Below are 23969 nucleotides of genomic sequence, written 5' to 3' on the forward strand. Positions count from 1 at the left end.
AGAAGAAATTAATGAAGGAAAAAAATATATCGAAAACATGTTGGATTTAATTTGCATGGTAGGATATAATATCGACGTGGATAAAAATCTGATTTTACCCGTTTCCCCAAAAGAAAAGAGAATTCAATAAAAGGGTATTAAATTATAAATGCAAATGTTCGAAATAGATAGCATCCATGTAAAAATTAAATCACAACAGATGGGAGAATGAGATTGGAGAGAGCACCATATCTAATGACAAAATAATCTTAAAGTAACGAGTTTAGTATAATATAGCAAGATTTTAGGCTGCTTAGCAATTAATTTAAATTTTTAAATTACTTTTTATTTAAGGATTTCATAGAAGATTTACTTCAAATGGATATCCTACTTTGGTGAAATAGAGATGAAATAGATTTACCAAACTATCAAGATTAGCTAGAAAAATATTAGCAATTCCAGCAACTAGTGCCACTCCTGAACGAGGATATAGCATTGTTGGAAGTAGAACAAAGTAGAAGGAGTTTGAATCCAGAAAATGTGGATACATTATTATTTAGCATAATAAATACAAATAATATCAATTTTCTATTTATATTAATTTCATAAATATTTTATTTGATCAAATCTAATATACTAATTTCCTGTGTAGCGCTGAAACTGAATCATATTTTTTTATTAGAAGCTTAAAATTATTGAAAAAATGGGAATATTTAAATTTATAGGGGCAGGCATGTGCTAAAATTTTTTTTATAAATAATAAAAGGGTAAAAAAATTAGACTAATGGGCAGGCAAAGAATTTTAGTTTAATAAGGGAGCGGGTATATTTTTTAAAACTATGGGCGGGTTGGGCAGCGGGTTAAAAATTTCAAAACAAATGGCGGGAGGGCTTTGGACTAAAAATCCGCTCATTGCAGACCTTTAACTTATATATCGGGAAAGAGAGCTATAACATTTGGTACTAATAAATTTTAAATGTTCCCAAAAAGATCATTTCAATATTTAAAAAATAACCCCCCCCCCCCCTTTAAAGGGCACGAGCCTGTTCGTGATTATGCATCAAATATTGCCCTGGCCTTCTAAAACGGAAAATTTCAAAATGTTTCGTGTTTTTCCAGTTTACAGCTAGGAGTTTTTTGCATAGAAAATAATTTTTTATGAATTCGTTAAAAGATGATAGATGGTAAACAAAAATTAATCTATATATCGGATCGGTTAAAAAATTTTGAAAAATCGTGCTCGTCAAAACCTAAAATTTTTAATTACTTGCCATATGGCAAAATTGTAAAAAAGGGTTAGGTTATCCGATATGATGATAATGTTTTAGAATGGCCAGTATAAAAAAATCAATTTTGCAAAACAGCTTTTGAAAAATATTTAGAATAAGAATAAGAAATCGAACCTTTTAGCCCGGGTTTCAAACTTTATTTCTTTACTATATAAAAATTGGCTTCAATATTATTATTTAATTAAGAAGGTATTAATAATAGATTGAGTGGTAAACAAAGCAAATAAAAAATAAGCTATAACCAAAATACATTTTATATAAATAGATATAGTGTTGACCAGATTGGATGGAAAACATTTTTAATATTTTTCAATTTATTGAAAATAAAATTATTTGACTTGCAAAAAATTGTTAAAATAACATATTTATATATTCTTATCAATTTTTACAAGTTAAATAATTTTATTTACAAACGAATTAAAAAATATGAAAATGTTTTGAATTCTGCACAACACTGTAAATTAAGTATTTAGTTTTTCAGGTTATATCAGGCTAAAGAAAAAATTTTATTTAGTGAATTAATGAATTCTCAATAAAAAAATTTTTACATAAACGAAACATAATTGTTAATATAATTTTCTTAAATTCTGAATGTCACTTTTTGATTAAAAATAACAATGTCTAATTTCTCATTAAAAATAGTCACATAATTTTTATAACATGTCTTTCCTCCTAATTCTCTAAACATTAAATGACGAACAACTTTAATAGGTTTCAAATATTCTTTTTTCTAATCAAAATAACGAGACAATATACCAAGTTTTTAAAGAAACCAGACTTAACTTAATAATTATATAGATATATTACAATATAGTTTTTTTTAACCTGGTCCCAGGCGGAATATGATTATTATGAACATGTTTATCCAAATCTTGCTGTGCATCCTTGTTAGAGGAATTGGTAAATCCTGCCACAAATTTATCCCCATGTTTCAAATTCTTAGCGTTATGGTTTTCTTTGAGGAAATGGTCATCGAAGGTTTTGTTGTGATCGTTACCGGAATCATTGGAAGAGCATTTAAATTTTTCGACCAGTGAGAGTTTTTCGTTGGTGGAAGTGGGCGAATTAAGAGTGTCATGGGTATTTGGTGATGTGAGGAAATGTTCTTGGTGATTGTTAAGCGATGAATTCATTTTGCTTTAAAGAGGAGGGAAAGAGAAAACCCCTGAAATATAAGTGGTGTGTTAGTAAATTTTTTTTAAATTAAATTTTACATGTAAATTTATTTATATTTTTGGAGAAAGGCGGGTTGTTTATAAGTTAGTTATAAATCTATGATAGACAAGAGTATCAAGTCAAAGAAGTAAAATGTTTTCCTTTTGTTATTTAGAGTATATTTTTTAATGAAAAATTTCCTATAATACATCTAATAAGTATGCGCCTGTAAATAGAAAATATTCAATAAAAAAAAATAGTAAAATGAGGGTAAAACACAATAAAAATCGATAAAAATAATAAATTTTTATAACTTTTAATGTCTTTCATAAAAATATAATATGAAATAATTGGTTCTAACAGTGTCTCAGGGTGCTTGCTTGTAAGGAAGAGGAATAATAAATTTAATCTGATGACAAATAAATAGCATAGATTAAGATCTTGAGCAGGAAGGAGAGGATGGATGTTGATTAAAATTAGATGTTATTTTTCGTATAAATTTCGATGAATGGATTTGTTTAAAATTATGTCCAAATTTTTATAATTACTTATACTCAATTAAAAATTTTGAAGAAAAAAACATTCAATTGATTGTCAAAATTTATTTGGCAATTTTAAACATAAAATAAAGACATTTACATTTTTTTATTTATAATAAATCCATGCAAAATTAGAAATAAAATTTGTTATTATTTAGAGAAGGAAAAGAACTGAAATAATAAAGGATAAGAAAGGAGCGGATAGATGATATCTTATATAAACTTAAGTCCCCTGTTGGGTAAGTAGGCCTTTTCAAAGAAGAAAATCGAATAGTGCATTATTGGCATGTGTATGAATAATAAAATTTACTATACTATAAACTGATGATAAAGAACATGCGATCATGTGTTAACAATATTAAATTCATATTAATTTTAATTTATAATTCCACTGCCAATTTTTAAGACAAATAATTTTTAAGTTTTTTCCTTATTTTTTGACAGAAAATTGTTAAAACTTAAGAAAAGCCTTACATCACCTGTAAAATTGATCACTTATCAATTGAAATGCTAAATTATTAAATTTTATTATAAAACATATTAATAATTATTCAGAATAATTCAAATGTGAATTATTCTTTTTATTCGAATAGAATTCTTTTTTCGTATTCGAAGAAAAACGAATAATTTACAATTCGTATTCGTTACTATCTGATTCGATTCGAATATTTAATTTTTTTAAAAGGCCAACTGGGTAATAATTAAGGTTTAAAAAAGCGAAGTTCTACTAAATAATATAATTAAAGTATTAAAAATGTTATAACGCGAAAAAATATTGTGGCGAATTATAAAATGTTTTAAAAAGTGAAAACAAATTAATTTTAAAAAATGATCGTTTAACAAAAGTTTAAAAAAGATAAAATTTCAAAGAAAAAGGATTTATGAATAATTTAAATTATTTACGAAATAAAGGTTAAGGATACTATTATTTGATGAATAACTTTTTACCTTCATTTTATATCTGATTTTTTTAATATTAGTATTAGAAAATAAATTTAATAATTCTTTATCAATTTATTATATTGCTTAACAAATAAGTTACGTCCTGAGTTACACCGTGATTAAAAAGATTTTTAAAAAAGAAGATGATTATAATTTCAGACCAAAACGGATAATAAGAGCGCTCAATTCATTTAAAAAGTTAGATACAATATATTTTGTCTGCCAAAATAGAATAGGCTGTTTTATAAAAAAAATTTAAGGAGGCTAATTTTTATCGTAATTGATGTTACAATATATAATAATAACGAGAGTTATCGGTAGTGTGACCATTATAAAGGAAATATAATATATGTTAATAAGGGAAGACATGATGAGAATGATTGTGCTAATCATGATCATGCCTGTAATCGAAAAATTCCCAAAGCAATAGTAAATAATATTAATAATGGTAATGGTGGGAGAGGAATAATGTAGGAATGTATCATAACGAAAAATTGGAGCATTTAATAGGAATATTTAAAATTTACAATGTTATGCAAGTGCTGGGCAGTATGGCCACATTGGGAAATAGTGCATAAATTAAAGGAAACCAATAAAATATGTGCATTGCAGGATTCCGCAATAAAAATCCTTAGAAAGGAATACTATAAAAAGATAATTAAGAGGCACTATTTATAACGACTGTATTATCGAAAATGCAATTTGTCATACGCGATTATTTTTAAAATAAATTTCAGAGACCTGCAGAAATCGAATTCTTGAAATCGAAGTGAATCTTACTGGCCGTGTCTGCAGGTCTCTGAATTTATTTATTTGGCATATATTAGGGGATTTCAAAAAATTTTATGCACTTAAATCATTTATAGAGAGCGTCTTTTAATTTAAAAACTTGACTTTGCCAGAACCTGAATCCAGCATAATATACAAATGGTACCTAGCATGTGTATTTCAGAAAATGTCGCTATGAATTTCTGTATAAAATTTTAATTTTATATAAAAATTAATCAAAAATACGATTTCGCATAATCAGGTTTTAACATTTTTTTTAAAAAAAGCGCGTTATAAATGATTTAAATTTTAAATTATAATTTTAAATAATATTTTTAGGAAAACCGGTAGTGCTATAGGCGGAATCAAAAAGGTAAAACTGTAGGTATTCTTATTTCATTAAAACATGCATTGGCTATGATTAGTTATTTTTTAAAAGAGTGTATATGTTAGCGTCAATGTGTTTTTTTCCGGCAATGTGTTCCGGCATGTTCAGAAATCTTATGGATTGTAGATAATTTCAGGTTAACTTTTGAGTCATTTATATTTTCAATCAAAAATTTAAAAAGTTCATGATATAATTATATTAAACTTACAATGAAATACATTTCTGGTAAAATTAAAATTTTAAATTTAAAAAAGTGTCTCAAAAAATTATTTGAAGTTAAAAAATTGCCGCTAACATATATAGATAGCACCTGCCTTTTAAAATGTTTCTTGGACAAATTAAGTTCCTTATCATACTGGTTAGTGGATGTGTTTTGCAACTTATAATGCATTGGTGGTAAAGTTTACACGGTATATTCAAGGTAATGTATGGGGTAACATGTTGCCGTAATATATTCGCGATATTTTATAATAAATTTTTAAATATATTTTTTTTTCCCTAATTAATAAATAAGGTATTTTGAATCATAAAACTAATAAATAATGTATGAAGTCTTAAATAAATTTAAAGGAATTATTTTAAAACGAGTTAATAATGAAATTTACTTAAGTTATCTTTAAAAAAAATGAAATAACTCATAAAAATCGATAATAATATTTGATATTACGCCAAAACATTATTATATAAAATTGGGATGATATTTAGGATTAAATTTTAATAAAAAATAAATAGGGTGTCTTCCAAATATTTTTCCCAATAGAGTATAAATTGTTTTTTTGGGTCTGATTACTTTCCCAGCCTAAATCGGTTAGTTCCGCAGTGATTCCATTTTATTTTTTAAATTCTCTTTTTAATATTTATTAGTGTCCATTTCATATTCTAAGGCAAAGTTAATTCTAGTTTACGAGTACAAGATAATTAGAACTTGTAATTTTCTAAAAAAATAGTCAGGCAATGAACAAATTTAGTTCCATTGTTCACTGGCACTTATTTTAAAGTTGGGGTGGAGTTTTAAAGACCAATTTATGGAATGGTCATAATAAATATCTACTATTCTATTTATCATAATCTCCTAAATTTTATACATTTAAAAATGATAAAAAATAAATATAGATGTTAGGCATATTTAATTTTTCTATAAAATATATATCCGTTTTTTAATTCTCTTTAAAAGATGGATGCCTCCTAAGAACGCTATACAATGAATTGGACGTGTTCTTAATGGCGAAACTATTTTACAAATATTGCTAAGCTGAACTCGAATTTTTTTTAGCCTGTCTCCTAATTATTCTTTGTAAAAAAAAATATTTTTAATAAAAATTATCCGGCCTGAAAAATATTTTGTACAAGCTGCTTCGAAATAAATTAGTCTAATTCAAAGGTTCATAGCAGGCCAAAATTATTATTTGTCTTGAAATTTAAGCTCTCGAAAAAAAATGAAATGAGAAAATAAAATATACATCATTTATTTCCATATTATCAGGAATTTATTAAATAAAGCTTATTAGTTGATATGAAATAAAATTTAACCAAGTAAAAATAAATTAGCCAAAAAAAACATTAAAAATAAAAGTAAAATACAAAACAATTAAAATGTAACATTTAAAAGAGTAATTAGAAGCCCTTCACAATCTAAAAATAAAAATCTACAAGACAGATCCAAAAATTACTTGATATTTATCGGACCCGATGTGGTTTCAGGCCAGGCTTGATATATTTTTGAGACATTCTCATTATTTATCATTTAATTGATAGTTATGCATATTATGTGTTAATTCATACTAAATAAACAGAAATTTTTAAAATCATTGATTTTTCTTAAAAAAATATATAATTTAAGAAATTTGAGGGAATAAGATTATAAAATAAAAAAGATAATTAATTATATTGTATTATAGTAATATTCATTCCATTCATTACCTTTAATAAATAATTATCTAATGTAACTAATATAATGAGAATACGATGATTGATAATATGTTAATACAAATTGGTATACAATATTTGTCATTTAAGCAAAAGTCTATACAGGGCCGTAACCACGATGAGGTCCCACCCCCCAAAAAAAAATTTTTGTAATTTATTTTTATATTTTTAAAATAAATTTTAAATATTTATTCAAAAAACATGTCTAGTTTGTAAATTTCTTTCTAACCTGTTTTATTTTTATCCTTCATTCATATTTAATCATTTTCATGAGTTTGTGTATAACATTACATATATAGGCATTTAATTATCACGTTTAAATTGTACTTATTTCAATGATAATTATTTTATTTATTATAGTTCAGTCACAATATTATTATAATATAACCAGTTATTTAAAACAGCGGTGAATATTTTAAAATTATGAATAAACAATCATTTATTAATTCCTATTTAAAGTTCAACAAAATGTCAAGCAACATCACAACCTCTACAAACTACATTCCTGAAACTGATCCTGCTCATAGTTAGTATAAATTTCGATTATGTTTTGTTAGTGAGGAATTATTTGACCCTGATTTATATGAGCAAAAACAAAACTCTATTGGGTTGGCAATACCTATAAATTGTCAAAAAAGTTCTCTAATAATTCAAGTTCAATTCAAATCCCATGTGACCTTGGCCAGAATGAACCAAAGCAAATCAAATTAAACAATTACGTGAAAAAATATATTCATGAAGATTATTTAAAAAATCATGGTATAGACATAGAGGTCGAGACTGGTTGGAGTACAGTGTAGAAGCTGAGGCTGCTTTTTGTTTTATGTAGGAAATACTTGTGTAGCCCAAGTGATGAATTTAGGATTCAGAAATTGGAAAAATGCGCTGCAAATAAGGGATTGCTAAAAAAACAAAAGCTCATTTAAATTCAATAACAATTTGGCATGATAAAAAATCGAAATATAAATTAGCTGAGATAATAACAACTTTGGTAAGACAACAAATTAACCGTAATCGTTACTATCTTAAATTTGATAGGATGTACCAATATTTTTATCGGATCGGGCCGATATTTCACCTATTTTAAAATATCGTTATCGGCCAATATTATAAAATTTTCCTATCCGATATAAAATCGCGTCTTTAACAAAAATAAAATGTTATAAAATTTTAAAAAAAAGTTATGTCTAAAATCATTTATTTTTATAAATAAAATCGAAATCCATTTTTATGTATATTTTTTTATTAATAATAAACATTCTGCCATATTATTTTTTTCGCGCACTCTGTTTATAAAAGTGTGCGATAATCTCTTCAGAATCAGTTTTTAGTGAAGCTGGTGATATTGACAGTTACCATCGCCGCATACATCTGATAAATTGGAAATTTTGGTTTTTCTAAAAAGAAATCTTCGATATATTAATGGTAATATTATTTAAAATATTTATTTCAAATTTCATATATATTTGTTTATTACTTATTATGTATATATATATAGTTAATGTATTACTTATATAAAAGTGATTTAACAATAAAAATATTTTATATACTTTTAGAATTGCAATAGAATTGAATATAAACGCAACAATCATTGTATCAAAAAAATCTAAAATTGAACTTAGACAAAGGCCAATATTTAATTTTATGTGATTTTTCAGAAAACTATAGCTTTATACTTCAGGATGAAGTACAAAGTTATCATTGGAATAGAGCTCAATCCACTGTTCACCCTTTTGTTATATATTATAAAGATAATTTAGCCAATATTTGTTGCCTAAATTATGTAATGATATCCGAATCTTTGCAACACAATACAATAGCAGTACATTATTTCCAAAAAACATTGGTAAATTTTTTAATTAATAAAATTTGTATGCCAAATAAAATTTTTTATTTTTCCGATGGATCTGCTGCACAGTATAAAAATCGTAAAAATTTTATTAATATTTGCCATCATGAGATGGATTTCGGGATACAGGCGGAATGGCATTTTTCTGCTACAGCACATGGGAAAAGTGTTTGTGATGGGATTGGTGGCACTGTTAAAAGATTAGCCGCTAGAGCTAGTTTACAAAGACCTTACTCAAAGCAAATAACCACATCATATGAATTGTACGAGTTCGCTAAAGAAAATATTAATGGCATATATTTTGAATATATGACCCAAGAAAATTATGATCACGAAGAAATATTACACAGGGAAATTCCAATTCAATAGAAAGTAATATAGAATATTTATCATATAATGATGAAAGTATCATTTTTGGAGAGATATCAGGGAATATAACATGTGTTTATGATTCTAATTGGTGGTTAGCCTTAGTTTTAGGGAAAAATCAAAAGGAGGAAGAAATATATATAAAGTTTTTACACCCATCCGGACCTTCTAATTCCTTTACATTTCCAAGTATAGACGACACTCTCTACTTGCCAAAATGTCATATCTTAACTTTAGTTTCACCGTTAACTGCTACTGGCCGTAGTTACACATTGTCGTCACAAGAAAGTAAATGCGCTACCGAAAAATTAGAATCTTTTAAAAGTGAGTTATATATTAGATTTTAAAATTTATAGGCGCCATATATGAAATGCTAAAGATTCTGATTCATATATTCAAGAAGTATAAATTTGGTTAATATATTTTATTAATATTAATATATGTTATATTAGCAAAAAATTTTATAAAAAATTATAAATAAAGTAATAAATTGAATTTCTTTTATCGATAGGCAATTTCTATAATTGAATGAAAGCCCCATTTATTGTTATTTTCACTTACAAGATAAATACTCCTTTAAATTATATCAAATAGTCTAAGAAAAACCATTAAAAACTGATTTAAATATAAATTTATGCAAAGACGCCCCCTTTCGGGAAAATATTTATACACTTTTATAAACATTTTTATCGATTTTGAGAATGAAGATGGCCTCGTCCCAGACCAATTTTTTTTTATAAATATAAAGGAAGAGTTCAGTGTTGTCTACTAAATTTTTTTAAAAAATTGAAGGTCGTATAATTTCTAAAAAATCGTTTTTAGTCCTTATATATTTAATAAAATGGCCGGAAATTAAAAAAAATTTTTTTTTTTTATCTAAAAGTAAAATCTTTGTACGTAATTTTGATATTAAATTTGTTATTTACAATTAGATAGTTTTTAAGATATGCTTAATTGAATGAAGGCAGATAATGGTAAAAATACGTCATTTTTGCCACTTTGAACCCTAATATCTCCAAAAATATAAATGTTACGAGGCTAAAATTTTGGCTATTTCTTAACTACACTAACCTTTCTTTGCTTACTAAATTTTAAAAAAATCGAAGGGGGTCGGCCGAAAATCTCATTTTTTTGCTCATTTGACATGGAATGACCCCATTATAACATATTTAAATGACATAAGTTATGGTATAGTTAAATTATAGATGCTATACTAATAAAAAGTATATTAAAAATTAAAACCATTGGTATCTTTGCAGAATACAAAATTAGATATGATATCGGATCGGTAATCGGCCGATATCAATTTAATATTGGAAATATTAGATCGGATTGGCCTCCAAAAAGTGGTATCGGTACACCCCTTATTTGATTTGATGCTATTTCTTAGCATACAGGTGCTACTTTTTTGAGGGACTGGTTCAACAAATATTACGGGTGCTGCAAATGATGAAAGCATAATTTATTCTTCAGGACTATTTATAACAATGTTTTCACACACCATGCAAAAAGATCCTGAATTAAATAAAATAAAATTTATACCCAAAGCGCCCAATATACATCACCCCAGATTTAAAAAGAAGTAATATCTATTATGGCAGATATGGTGTTTGAATATATTTCAGATAAATATAATAAAAGTGAGATGCTTTTTTTGTCTTAAGCTGATGAGATAAAAGATGCATCAGGTTGTAAAAACCTGACCATAATTATTGGCTATATTTTTTCTGGAGAAATCCAAGAAAATTTAGTAGGAATTATAGATTTACAGTGTCTTTCTGCTGAAAGCATTACTAATTGCATTTTAAAGTAACTTAATGAGTTAATTATTAATTCAACGAATACATTAAGCCAGGCATATGAAGGTACAAACGTTATGTCTGGCCGAAAGTCAAACCCTACTTCAAAAAAAATTAATAAAAAAGTTTCTTTTATACATAGCTACAACCACAGGTTGCATCTTGTGGTTCAAAATTGGTATAATAATATTGTTATTATTTCTAATTTTTTTAATTTATCCAATGTATTGAATAATTTTTTCAGACGTTTTAACGTATCCTGTAAATATACAGGTCATACTCTTAAGAGACTTTTAGACCAGAGGTGGATTAATTTGGAAACATCTCGCATCATTTATGAGAATTTTGAGGCTATTGGTGAGGTATTATTTTACTTTTCTAATAGAACTCTTAATTCAGAGGTTTCCACTCATGATTCAGTCGAAGCTTCTAGGCTTTTATCTCAATGCGTTAATATAAATTACGTTATATTAGCCATTATGATTTATGAGGTATTAATAAAAATAGATCCACTAAATAAGTATCTACAGTCAGTAGGTACTGATCTAGTCTAGTGGATGCTAAAAATTGTAGATTCCGCAATCAATATATTAAAAAATAAAAGAAGTGATAATTCTTTTGATTTGATTAGAATTAAAGCTGAAAAATTTTTAGCAAAATTTAATCTTACTCCCCAGAAATCATCAAAGATACGTAAAACACCTATAGTCGAGACCAAATTACAATTTGACTGTGAAAAATACTCCAATTGTTCTTTAAAAAGTATTGTGAAATTTGATTACTTTGTTGATGTTTTTTTTACATAGATTTACACAAGATGATTATAATCTTTTATCATGTTTTAATATATTGCCTCTCTTTGACCCTGATTAATCAGATAAAATAGTCCCATTAGAATCATTAGTAAATTTAAATATGGAAATGTTATATCATGAAATGAAAATCGCCGGGGTGGCCTAATGGGTAAGATGTACGATTGGAAACACGAGTATGAACAAAGACGCAGGTTCAATCCTGGTAAGGAACAAAAACTTTCAAAGTTTTTCTTCGATGACTGATGTGTAAAGACATATGGTATGATGAATTTCGGAGCTTAGAGATGACACCCCGGTCACCGACAGGCCTGGACAGCCGGGTGCTAAGGATACCTGTCCAATAAACAAAATGACAGAAATAAATGGAAATATGAATATGAAAGCTAGGGCATCCCTCCATGCGACGCGCAGGGTGTAGACCTCCATCCTGTGAAAAGTAAAGTAAAGGTCAAAGCAAAGAAGACAAGACTGGCAAGTTTGAATATTGGGACGCTTAAAGGTAAGACGAGAGAATTGGCATCAATGTTGAACAAGAGAAAAGTTGATATAGCGTGCATACAAGAGACGAAATGGAAAGGACAGAATCTTTGATGATTGGAGATGGGTATAAATTGTACTATAATGGACTTGTTAGCAATAGGAACGGTGTCGGCATCATCCTCAGTCAAGATCTAACCTCCTCAGTTGTAGAAGTCAACAGGATCTCTGATAGACTAATGAAGATAAAACTCTGCATTGGTCAATCAATACTACACATCCTTTCAGTATATGCTCCTCAAACGGGTTGCAAGGAAGAGGAGAAAGATGATTTTAGAGCTATCCTTGATGAAGCTGTAATGGAAATCCCTAAGGATGACCTAGTCATAATTGGTGGTGACTTAAATGTGCATGTGGGGAAAGCAAGATAGCTAGAAAAGGCATCATGGTGGTTTTGGATATGGAGAAAGAAATGATGAAGGAAGGAGAGCCCGTATGAAATTTGCGCAAGCCTTCGACCTTGCCTTAACCAACACCTACTATAGGAAAAAAGACAGTCAACATATGAAAGTGGTACTAGGAAAACACAGATAGATTACATGCTAATCTCTCGCAGAAGATTAAAAGATGTAATAGACTGCAAAGTCATCCCAGGAGAAGATATCGCCGCGCAACACAAGCTACTAATCATCGATTTAATCTCAAATAAATCCACTATGCATCAAATGGGGCAAATTAAAAACAATGACAGATGCCTTTGCAATCAATGCAAACATTGAAACAATAAATTGCTCACAAGTCAGTGAAAAAATCTGGACAGACCTTTCATCCAGATTAATAGACACTGCAAAATCGACGCTAGGCTTGACAAGAGGAGGCAACAAATCACACAAAGAACTATGGTGGTGGAATCAAGAGGTACAAACCACTATACAGGAGAAAAAAGCCCTTTATAAAATATGGTATAAATCCAAAAATGCAGATGACAAGTCAAGATACAAAAAATCCAAGAGATTAGCTACAAAGGCGGTGGCTAGGGCCAAATCATGGCATATGACATGTACGAAGATTTACCATACCAAATAAGGGCAAAATAAAATATACAGATTAGCCAAACAGCGAGAAAAGAACTCTAGGGATATAAACGGAGCTCCGAAAGTAATCAAAAATATAGATGGGAAATTGATAATAAAGGAAAAAGAAATAATGAATAGATGGAAAGAATATTTTCAGGAGCTTCTCAACTTTAATCCCCACATACTACATCTAGACGAACACTCCCCATGTCAAAACCTTGTACTACTTAAAACAGAACAAGAAATAATCACATGCCTCAAGCATATGAAAAACAACAAAGCTAGGGGTCCAGACGATATTCCAATAGAAAGCCTTAAAGCACTAGGAGATGATGGAATACATCTCCTCACAAATCTGTACATTAAATACTTGGAAATGAAGAGGTTCCCCAAAAATGGAGGCAGAGCTATCTAGTTCCTATCTTCAAAAATAAAGGGGATCCACACAATTGTCAAAATTACAGGGGCATAAAACTAATGTCACACTGTCTAAAACTATACGAAAAAATAATAGAAAAAAGATTAAGAGATATAATCGAAATAGGAGAGACACAGTTTGGCTTTATGCCTGGAAGATCAACAACCGATGCTATCCATGCAATTAGGCAAATGAGTGAAAAATACAGGGAAAAGAACAAAAAGCTACACATGGTCTTTCTCGATCTAGAAAAGGCCTTCGATAGAATCCCAAGAAAACTTATCTGGTGGACGCTACGCCACAAAAAAGTTCCCGAAAAATATATAAGAATAATACAGGATATGTATATGGGACATACAACAATGTGGTCCGTAGCACAACAGGTACTTCAGCAGGCTTCACAATAGCCGAAGGAGTTCATCAAGGGCACAGTCTATACCTCAAACAGTCCCGTGGAATATGATATTTACAGATGATATTGTGATACTTGCCGAATCCAAGGATGAAATGAAAGAAAGGTTAGTGAGTTGGATAAATATCCTATAAACGCACGGATTAAAAGTAAATAGAGAAAAGACGGAGTATATGGTGATAGGAGGAGATGAAACAGAGAGTATTGATATAAATGAATGGCAGATATCCGCAATTGAAAGCTGCAAATATTTGGGCTCCACTATACAAACAAACGGCACAATAGAAAAAGAGATAAAGAGTAAGATTAATCAAGGGTGGTTAAAGTGGAGATCTTTATCTGGAGTGCTATTTGACAAAAGAATCCCACACAAATTAAAGGGAAAAATTTACAGTTCCATAGTACAACCAACTATTCTATATAGTTCGGAAACATGGCCAACCAAAGAATCAGACGAGAGAAGTCTACAAACTATGGAGATGAGAATGCTGAGGATGATTGCTGGGGTAACAAGAAAGGATAAGGTGCACAGTACAAGAATACTAAATAGTTTAAAGGTAGTGCCCATTAAGACTAAGTTATGGTAAACAGACTTAGGTGGTATGGGCACACAATGAGAAGACCTATGAACTACATTAGGAAATAAAGTTGAAAGTTTGGAAGTGATGGGCAAACGTAAAAGAGGAAGGCCAAAACTTCAATGGGGCCATAAAGTTAGAGCCAATATAAAGAAGTATAAAATAGATAAAAGAGATTGTATGAATAACATAAAGTGGAGAGAGATGTTAAAGGAGCTTACCACCAGAAAAGGTGAAAGCTAAAGAGAAAAAAAAATATCATGAAATGAAAATAAAGGATTATTAGCTACAGAAGTTAAAGAAACACATAATTTTTAAAATATAAATATTATGTATAAAAAAAATATCATCATGCATAAAGAATTATAAATGCTCCTCAGCAGCCATCATCATTGGGGTATCAATGGCTTCTTGTGAGGCCTCGTTCTATCGAGCACTAGAGAGTCGAGGAAAGATCAACGTAATTAGTATTTATGTTAAAATTTAAAAATCATCGATATTATAGTACTATTTTGTATATTCAGATTATAGTATTATTTTTATTCATATTAAATTAATAAATTTTAAATAAAAATTTCAATGAATGAAAATATTGCCACCCTCTCCCCCAAGTAAGCAGCTGGCCCCCCTAACTAAAAATTCCTGGCTACGGCCTTGAGCCTATATTGAAAAAAAAAATTCGTGTGCCTAAATGATAGTTGTTAAAATCGCGCTACAGGGAGTTTTTTTAATAACAGTAGCTAATAGTGTGCTATTCAGAAGATGAATGTTAGCAAAAATAGGTCATTTTGAAAATTTTTGCCCCCACCCCCGAGATTGTATATGACGGCTCTGGCGATGCTTTACGAAAATATCAATGGTGGCTTCCTTTTTAGAGAGTGGCTATATGCCACGTTACTTCGCTACTTTAAAATTTTTTATAATAAATATCATAGGCGTATCCAGGATTTAGCTGGAGGGGGGGGCATTATTAAGTGGGCTTTTTCCTTAAATTTTATTGGAGATCTTTAGGCCCACTTATTGTAGACCAGCTATATTAAATTTTTATAAAAACAATTTTGGGTTTATCATTTTTTTAAAAATTTTTTGAATTATAGTCGTAATTTTTAAATGTTATTAACTTTTACTAATTTTTCTTACAAATTCTTCTTTAATATATTGTATACATTTGTGATGGTGGGAGGGGGGGGGGGGTAGAGAAATTTTTTAACTTAAAATGATATTTAACCAGGGCTAGTCGGCGCAAGTGGTTTCTCGGTTTAGGGGATTTTATTTAAAAACCAGATATGTTTTGAAATTCAAATTTAATTATGGGGCCATGTAATATATAACTTTGCAGTAGTGTTATTTGTAGAAAACTGAGCCAAGTTTTAGGTCTAAAAAATCGACCCAAAACTGACTCGAGTCGTGAACACGAATCTTCAACTTGAATCGACTAGTGGACGAGTATTTCAAATTAGTTATTAATTAACAAAATATTTATTTTTACTTTAGACTTCTAACTTAAATCGTGAATACGAGTTATATACTTGATTCGACCAAAGAATGAGTAGTTCCTATGAACTCGAGTAGTCAACTTGAGTCGACTATAGGACGAGTAGAATATTAGGAATGGGGAAGATCGAAGCAAAATTGAATTTAGTCTAGGAATTGTAATATATTTTTGGAATAATTAAGGCTTTTATCAAAATTGTGAATAAACATCAGAATAATTTAATATACCCATACATTTTACCCCAACAAGATATTTATTATAAAAATAGAGGGGGGGGGAGGGTTTGTTACTACTCAAAACCTATCCTTACTGTGATGTATTATTTAATTGCCGGCTTTTTTTGAATGAATGAGCTCTAGGATGCTCATACAAACATTTAATTTATTTTTGACTATTTTTTTACCGGGTTAATTTTTATACCACAAATTTTTATTAGCTGGCTCACTATTTTACAAAAAAAATTTATATTTGATTACTTAACAGCTTTTTAAAAAGTCATAATATGCCCTTTTTCAAAAACTTAGTGTCCCTCTTTAATCCAAATAAGCAGGATAAAAGCCGTGGTGGATTTGGAGGACATTATGACGCTAATAAATTCATTTTAATTTTTTTTTAAACGCTCCTTTTTTAAACAAAAAGCATTCTTCTACTAAAACGCACAATTATATAGAAAGCGAGCATTGATGTGATTCTGTTTCAGATATATCTATTACGATTTTTACCACTCCCTCTTTTGTATGTAAGTCTAACAATTTTTTTAAAAAAGAGATTTTTCTTAGAGGAAGAAAATCATCTGATTTATATTTTATTTCTATAGACTTTGTCCTAAATATATAAAAAACTAATAAACGTGAGTTTTGAGATATACGAAACATGTCCTGAATCTTCTATTAAATTTTCGAAGATGATGTCAAATTGTTATTTATAACATTTCTTCAAGAGCCAGCCAAGAAATCTGTTCTGCCTTAGAGGGTGAGCCAAAAAATTGGCTCAGCCTTAGAGTGCGAGCTGAAGAAACTGGCTCAGTCTTGTAGCTCAAACCAAAAAAATCTGATTAAGCTTTGAATGCAAGCAATTAAATCTATTAGTTAATCGGTTTGGTTTTTATTTTAAAAATTAATATAAGTGTTTAAATTTTAAAATGATAAAAAAAAACATATTAAAAAAATATGTTTCCGTTGATATCTTCAAATTAGAGGATGTAAGTTTTCATTGAAAATTACATATTACAGTGAAATGAATGGTAAAAAAAAGATTTTATTTTAATTTAAAAAGAAAAATAACAAATTAATTTTTTTTTAATTAGGATGTTATTTATAAAGAATATACAAAATTGTGAAATAATATGTAATCAAACGGTAAGATTATTATAGTTTGTGAGCCAAAATTAGATTGGTTATCTTTTATTTATCTATCATATGATTGGTTACTTTTATTTATTTATAATTGTTTTAAATGAATTTTTTAAATTTTAATATTTTTTTAAAATGACTTTTTTAATAGTAAGATAAATGTTTAAAATATTTATTTGAAAATAACATTTTTTTGTGGACCAGGTTAATATAAGCATAAATACCCAGTCCATAGAGCGTCTTTGGCGATACCTTAAAATAAAATATGTTAAAACTGGTAAGTCCTAGTTCATGAAAAATTTATTATAAATAGATAGAATATATAATTTTTTATACATTTTTATATTTTAAATTTAAAAAAATAACTATTTTAAAGAGTAGTATTTAATTGTATAAGAAAATATGTAGCTAGAAAAAAAGCTTATAAGTATTGATATAAGTGGCCATTGAGAAAGAATCATTAGTTAAAAAATATTATAATTCATAAAAGTATGCAATCTATGTAAGAAAAACAATTAGAAAAAGTATCTAGATTTTTTACCCAATTTACTTTTCCCTTTATTTAAATTTTATCCTATCCTATCCATCTCATTTTCATTTATCTTTTTACAAAAAATGGCTAAATAATTTTCTATAATAAAAATATCATTCAACAAAAAAATATTTAAAAAAAAATTAAATTTATAAAATTCAATCAATTATATGACAGATAAATAAATAAAAGATAACCAATGGTAATTATGGCTCACAAGCCATAATCATACCATAATTTATTTTCCCAGATTAAATTTAATTTTTTTAAAAAATATATATTTCTAAACAAGACCCACCAATTTTTTTTATTATTGACCCACCTAGAAAATTAATAACTTAAAGATGAATAAATGCAAAAAATCTTAATAACTTCCTTTTTACTCCTGTAGTCACTTACAAACTGCTATTTTTTGCCATTAACCTATAAGTTAAAAATATTGACAGTCAAGTTTGGCATTTTACCAACAAAGCCAAAGAATTTTGATATATTTATCAAAAAATTTAATTGAAAACCTTTAAATATAATTATATCTAGATAAGTACACTTAGAATAAAAATTATGATTACAATCAAAATATAATTTACCTTTTTTGATACCCATATCAATATTTTGCACTGAGCCCCTGGTTCATGCTCAAAGCCAGCCTGAGCACCAAATTGGGTCAAAATTTTAAGACTAAGCAAATTAACAATACAATACCCATCCTTATTTTTCAATAGTCAAATATAATAATTATTTATTAAGTTCCAATTCTGAGTGATAATACACAGATTTAGAGTTCAAGGCTTTGACAATTTTTTTCAAGTGTTTCAAAGTTAAGCCAATTTTTTTAGCTTGGAAAAATATAAAAAACAATAACTAATTTGAAATACTCATCTTCTAGTCTACTCAGGTTTATGACTTGAGTTCAAAAGAATTATTTGTCCTTTAGTCTAGTCAAGTTTATGACTCGAGTTCATAAGAACTACTCATTCTTGAGTCGAATAAAGTATATAACTCGTATTCACGACTCAAGCTGTAAGTCAGCAACCCTTCAACAAAAAAAAGAAAAAAGGGTCAGGTTCGGGTATAGGAATAAAATTTGAAAAGGATCCAGGTTGGGAACATAAAATAATGACTCAAAATAAGATTTTTTTTTCATTCATTTATTATTGTACTTCAATATATAAATATTCACAATTTACAAATGAAAAATTTAAAAACGAAATAATTTATATTTTAAATGGCACAATCATAATTTTTTTTCTTCTTCTTTTTAGCTTTCACCTTTTCTGATGGTAAGCTACTTCACTTATCTATTATATTATTAATCATGCTATCTATTTTTATCTTTGTATTTCTGATCGAATTCATTTGTATTGATCACCGGTGTATCATTTTCGAGGCCATTGATCTCCCACCGGTGTATCAAATCAGTATCGACAAGATATCCTACCTGAGTATTCCCAACATGGAGTTATCAAATTGACAGATATCCCAATCCTGATCTCCCAATATATTTGTATTTCTGATCTATTTCATTTGTATCAATCACTGTTGTATCACGAGGCCAAAGTATCTTGATCTCCCCCACCAGTGCATCAAATCAATATCGACCAGATATCTCATCTAAGTATTCCTCATACTGAATTATCACATCGACAGATATCCCAATCCTGATCTCTCCCACTGGTATCAATACCGATGGATCTCCCACCAGAGTATCATTATCAAGTCCATTGTAACTTGGTAGACATTGAGCTTGAATGGCCCCCAAGGTCACCATCATCCCATCATCCTAGCGCTGGCCAAGAAAACGTTATCATCTGACCCACAAATTCAGCTGGCCATCTTTTTTGGTTTATTGGACAAGTATCCTAGCACCCGGCTGTCCAAGCCTGTCGGTGACCAGGGTGGCATTTCTCAGCTCAGAAATTTATCATATCATATGTCTAAAGCCATACACCATCAAAGAAAAACCCGAAAATTTTTAGCTCCTTACCAGGATTGAACCTGGGACCTTCGGTTTACAAGCCTTCATCATACACCACTGCACCACCCCGATATAATATCTTCTAAAATATCATCCTTGAGATTTCCATGTAAAGTAAACAATATATTTCAAAGATGAAAATTCACGTTCTACCCTTACCTAAAATATAGTTATCTTTATAAAATTATTGTACTTGTGTAGCCGGTACAGCCATGAAGTTTCTAGATAAGATATAATATTCTGGATATATTGAAGAATTTTCTTCCCAATATTTTTAAAATATTTATATCCTTATTTATTTTCTTAACTTCTGAGAACTTTACTATTAAAGATGCAATAGGCATTTTTTAATCCTCCTTTCTATCTGATGATAATTTGATTTTTTTTCCTAATTTCAAGATCAACAATGTTGCTATCATTATCATTATTATCACTACAACCAGTAGGTATTGTTGTAGCCTCCAATATATTGTAAATAATGGAGTTTTGCGTATGCCATAAATCCTTAAGATGGTCTTTAGCCATTTGTTTTTGCTCAATACTCAATAAAACTTAATATCGAGGGTCTAAATATAAAGAAGCGTATACAACACAATTTTGTAAATATTTTTGCTCTCGAATTTTCATGTTTTCTAATATTTTGTATAAAAAGACTGTAAATCTTTCTAGATATAATCGGCATCTAACCCATATGCCATAAAAATCAAATAAACATAATTGTTTTGATTGTAATCTTAATATTGTTATTTTTAAAGGAACTAATACACTAGTAAGGTCCTTTATTTGGCACCAAACATCTTCCGATAAAATGACTTCACATCCTATAATAAAATCATTACAGAAATCTTTCAAACTTAATAATCATTATAGCATCATAAAAATTGAGAAGCAAAGTGTTGTGCATTATCATTTAAATTAAAATATTATTACACAATTCATTTTAAAAATAATCAATGTATTTCTATAACATAGCATATTAAAAAATTTACATAGTAAAATATTAATACCTACACTAATAATATCAATCTATAAATAAAATGAAAGTTCAGGAAGAAAATTGAAAGAAAAATGTGAAGATAAAATTAATGATTCCACAAAAAAAGTTATTAAAATTTAAACAAATTTATATTATTTTTTAAAAAAATATTTTTATTTTTAAAATTTTTTATGACACTTAGAACCCTTGGACCCTGCACTTTTAAAAAGGGTCCAGGTTCAGGTTAAGTTAAAATACAAGGGTTTAGAGGGTCCAGGTTCACAACCCTGGTCTAAAGTAATAATAAATGTTTTATAATAACTAATTTTAAATAATTGCCCTCTAGTGGGAATTTGTTTGTTAAATGATTCTACAATACTAAATCAAAATATTCATCCTCTAGTTGACTCATATTAATTACTTAAGTGGAAAACTTGGGTTCATGACTTAAGTTAGTAGACTAAATTACTAATGACTATAGACTGAGAGTACGATGAACTCAACTTTTTAATAACACAACACTGCAGTCTCTGACAATTATAAAAATCATTATATATATCTTTAATTAGGCTCTTATTTAGTAAAGTTTCTAATGGATAGCCAGTCATGTTATACTTATATATAATCAAATGCATACTTATAATTTATTGGTCTATTAACAATTTAGAATAAATATAATCATATTTATATATTGAAATAATATGATCAATTTAACAAAATAAAATATTGGAAAATCTAAATTTAAAATAAATTCAATGTAAACATAATTGATATAAGTAGTTAAGGTTAAAAGTCGCTCTTATGATCAGTTTGCTAACATATAATCTATATATACTATTGGAACTTAAAATCTAAAAGAAATTGATTACTAATAGAAGTCAGCCTAACCTGGCCTGCAGACCATGCAAATTTTTTTTAGGTCAGTCAAATTATCTAAAATATTTTTATAGGAATCTATAATTAGGCAAATTTATGTTGATTCCTTTCATTAAAAATTATTATGTATTTTATGGGTCAGACCAAATGACCAAATTAAAAATTTCAATAGGCTAGTTTAAAATGCACCAACCTCTAATTACTAATAAGATATATTTTTGTAATTCTGTACATAAAACAAAAAAAATGTAATTTGTAAAAAATATATACACATTTTTTTACAAAATATATACACATTTTTTTACAAAATATATACACATTTTTTTACAAAATATATAAATTATTAATGAATAGAAAATGTTTTAATAAAAATAATAGTTTTAAAGAATAAGATAATTTAATTACATTTAATGAACTAATATAAGTGACCAATGTGTGGATATATTATTTCTATAATTATCTGCTTATAAATTATTAATAAATTTGAACAATAATTTTTAAGTAATGTAAAATTTTATAGGCAATATATCATGAAAAAAAAGTTTAAAATAATGTAATAGGTTAAAATTTTATTCTAAATCTTATCACTAAAGTTTTTTTTCATCTAATAATTATCAAATATAAATATCATTTATTCATAAATATTACATATTTCAATCCCAAAGTATAATGTTTTAGGAAAAACTTATGTAAAATATATTTTTCCTAATTAAGTATTCTTATTTATTAAAGTTTAATCAAGAATGGTTTGTATATTCTTTATTTTATATTTATTAATTTATATATAAACACAGTATTCTTATTTATAAAAGTTTAATCAAGCATGGGCTGTATATTCTTTATTTTATATATTTATTAATTTATATATAAGCATAAATTTCATAAGATAGGAATATTTTAAACATATAATAAAAATTTTGCCATACCTTTCAAGAGAATATTAAAAATGATTTGCACTATGATCGTAAAGTCATTTGATCGTAAATTTAGTTCATCTTTCTGATTGGTCTATTTAATTGCGGTAAATTTAAATTATTTAGTAATATTATCATCAATAACATATATAAATATTTTGTTAAATTTAACAATTATTTAATAGATCATCAAACTGTAGAATATTAAATTCATTCCTTTTAGAGAATCACAATAATAAAATTCTAATTTTTAACCCATGAATTTATCAAGATTATGACAGAATCTGATACAGAGTATATGGATGGTACATTCTTTACACCAAATATTTATCAGCAACTTTATACTGTTCATGTTTATTCAAAAAACATATTTTGATTGTAATATATGCCCTTTTATCAATCTAACAAAAGAAAATCTATATATCAAACTTTTCATTATCAGAGGCGTCGCTAGCCTTTACAATCTCAGGGGGCTCAACTAAAAATGTTTTATGGGGGGGGGGGGGCGAGTTTTTTATTAATATATTATACTTTTTTAAAATTTACTAACTTTAAATAATTAATCTGAATGTCATTTATTATATTTTACATGCAAAATAAACTAGCATATAAAAATAATATAAGACATTTCTAAAAATAATATTTTTTAATAGAAAATATATTTATTACAGTATAAAATATTTTCGATTGTTGATATAAAATGATTTTGCGTCTAAAGAATAATAAATGATTAAAAAGGTTAATTAATTCATATATGCCTCAATTGATGATAGTTTTTGAAAACTACATAATATATTATAATTCTTAGCAACTTACATTGACAGAAGGTCATGAAACTAATATAACTCCCTATTACCGTTTTAGACAATGTTTTATAGAATGGACTATTAAGAAAAAATTTATAGACTTTTCAAATCTACAATTCTTGAAGAAGAGAATATAAACGACCAATCCAAATCATAAAACTATATGATGGTTAGAGATTCCTCTTAGATGACATGATGGAAGCTAGATAAGTAATCGAGAAAATTATTGTATGATATTAAACTTCTAAAAGATTATCTTCCATT

The 23969-nt window shown here is 27.7% G+C and overlaps 1 protein-coding gene across 1 annotated transcript in view; it reads right to left on the reverse strand.

Annotated features, from left to right (window-relative positions):
• Positions 1–22975, reverse strand: part of LOC135927527 (arrestin red cell-like) — a 45082-nt gene extending 22107 nt beyond the window's left edge. The window contains exons 1-2 of the mRNA XM_065463554.1: positions 22912–22975; positions 2094–2433 (exon numbers count right to left, since the gene is read on the reverse strand). Coding sequence (XP_065319626.1) covers positions 2094–2401 — 308 coding nt within the window. The 5' untranslated portion in view covers positions 2402–2433; positions 22912–22975. The remainder of the gene's footprint in view (positions 1–2093; positions 2434–22911) is intronic.
• Between the last annotated feature and the right edge of the window lie 994 nt (positions 22976–23969).

This window comes from Gordionus sp. m RMFG-2023, chromosome 3, assembly GCF_954871325.1.
Source record: "Gordionus sp. m RMFG-2023 chromosome 3, tfGorSpeb1-WG-v2, whole genome shotgun sequence".
Classification (NCBI taxonomy): Eukaryota; Metazoa; Nematomorpha; class Gordioida; order Chordodea; family Parachordodidae; genus Gordionus; species Gordionus sp. m RMFG-2023.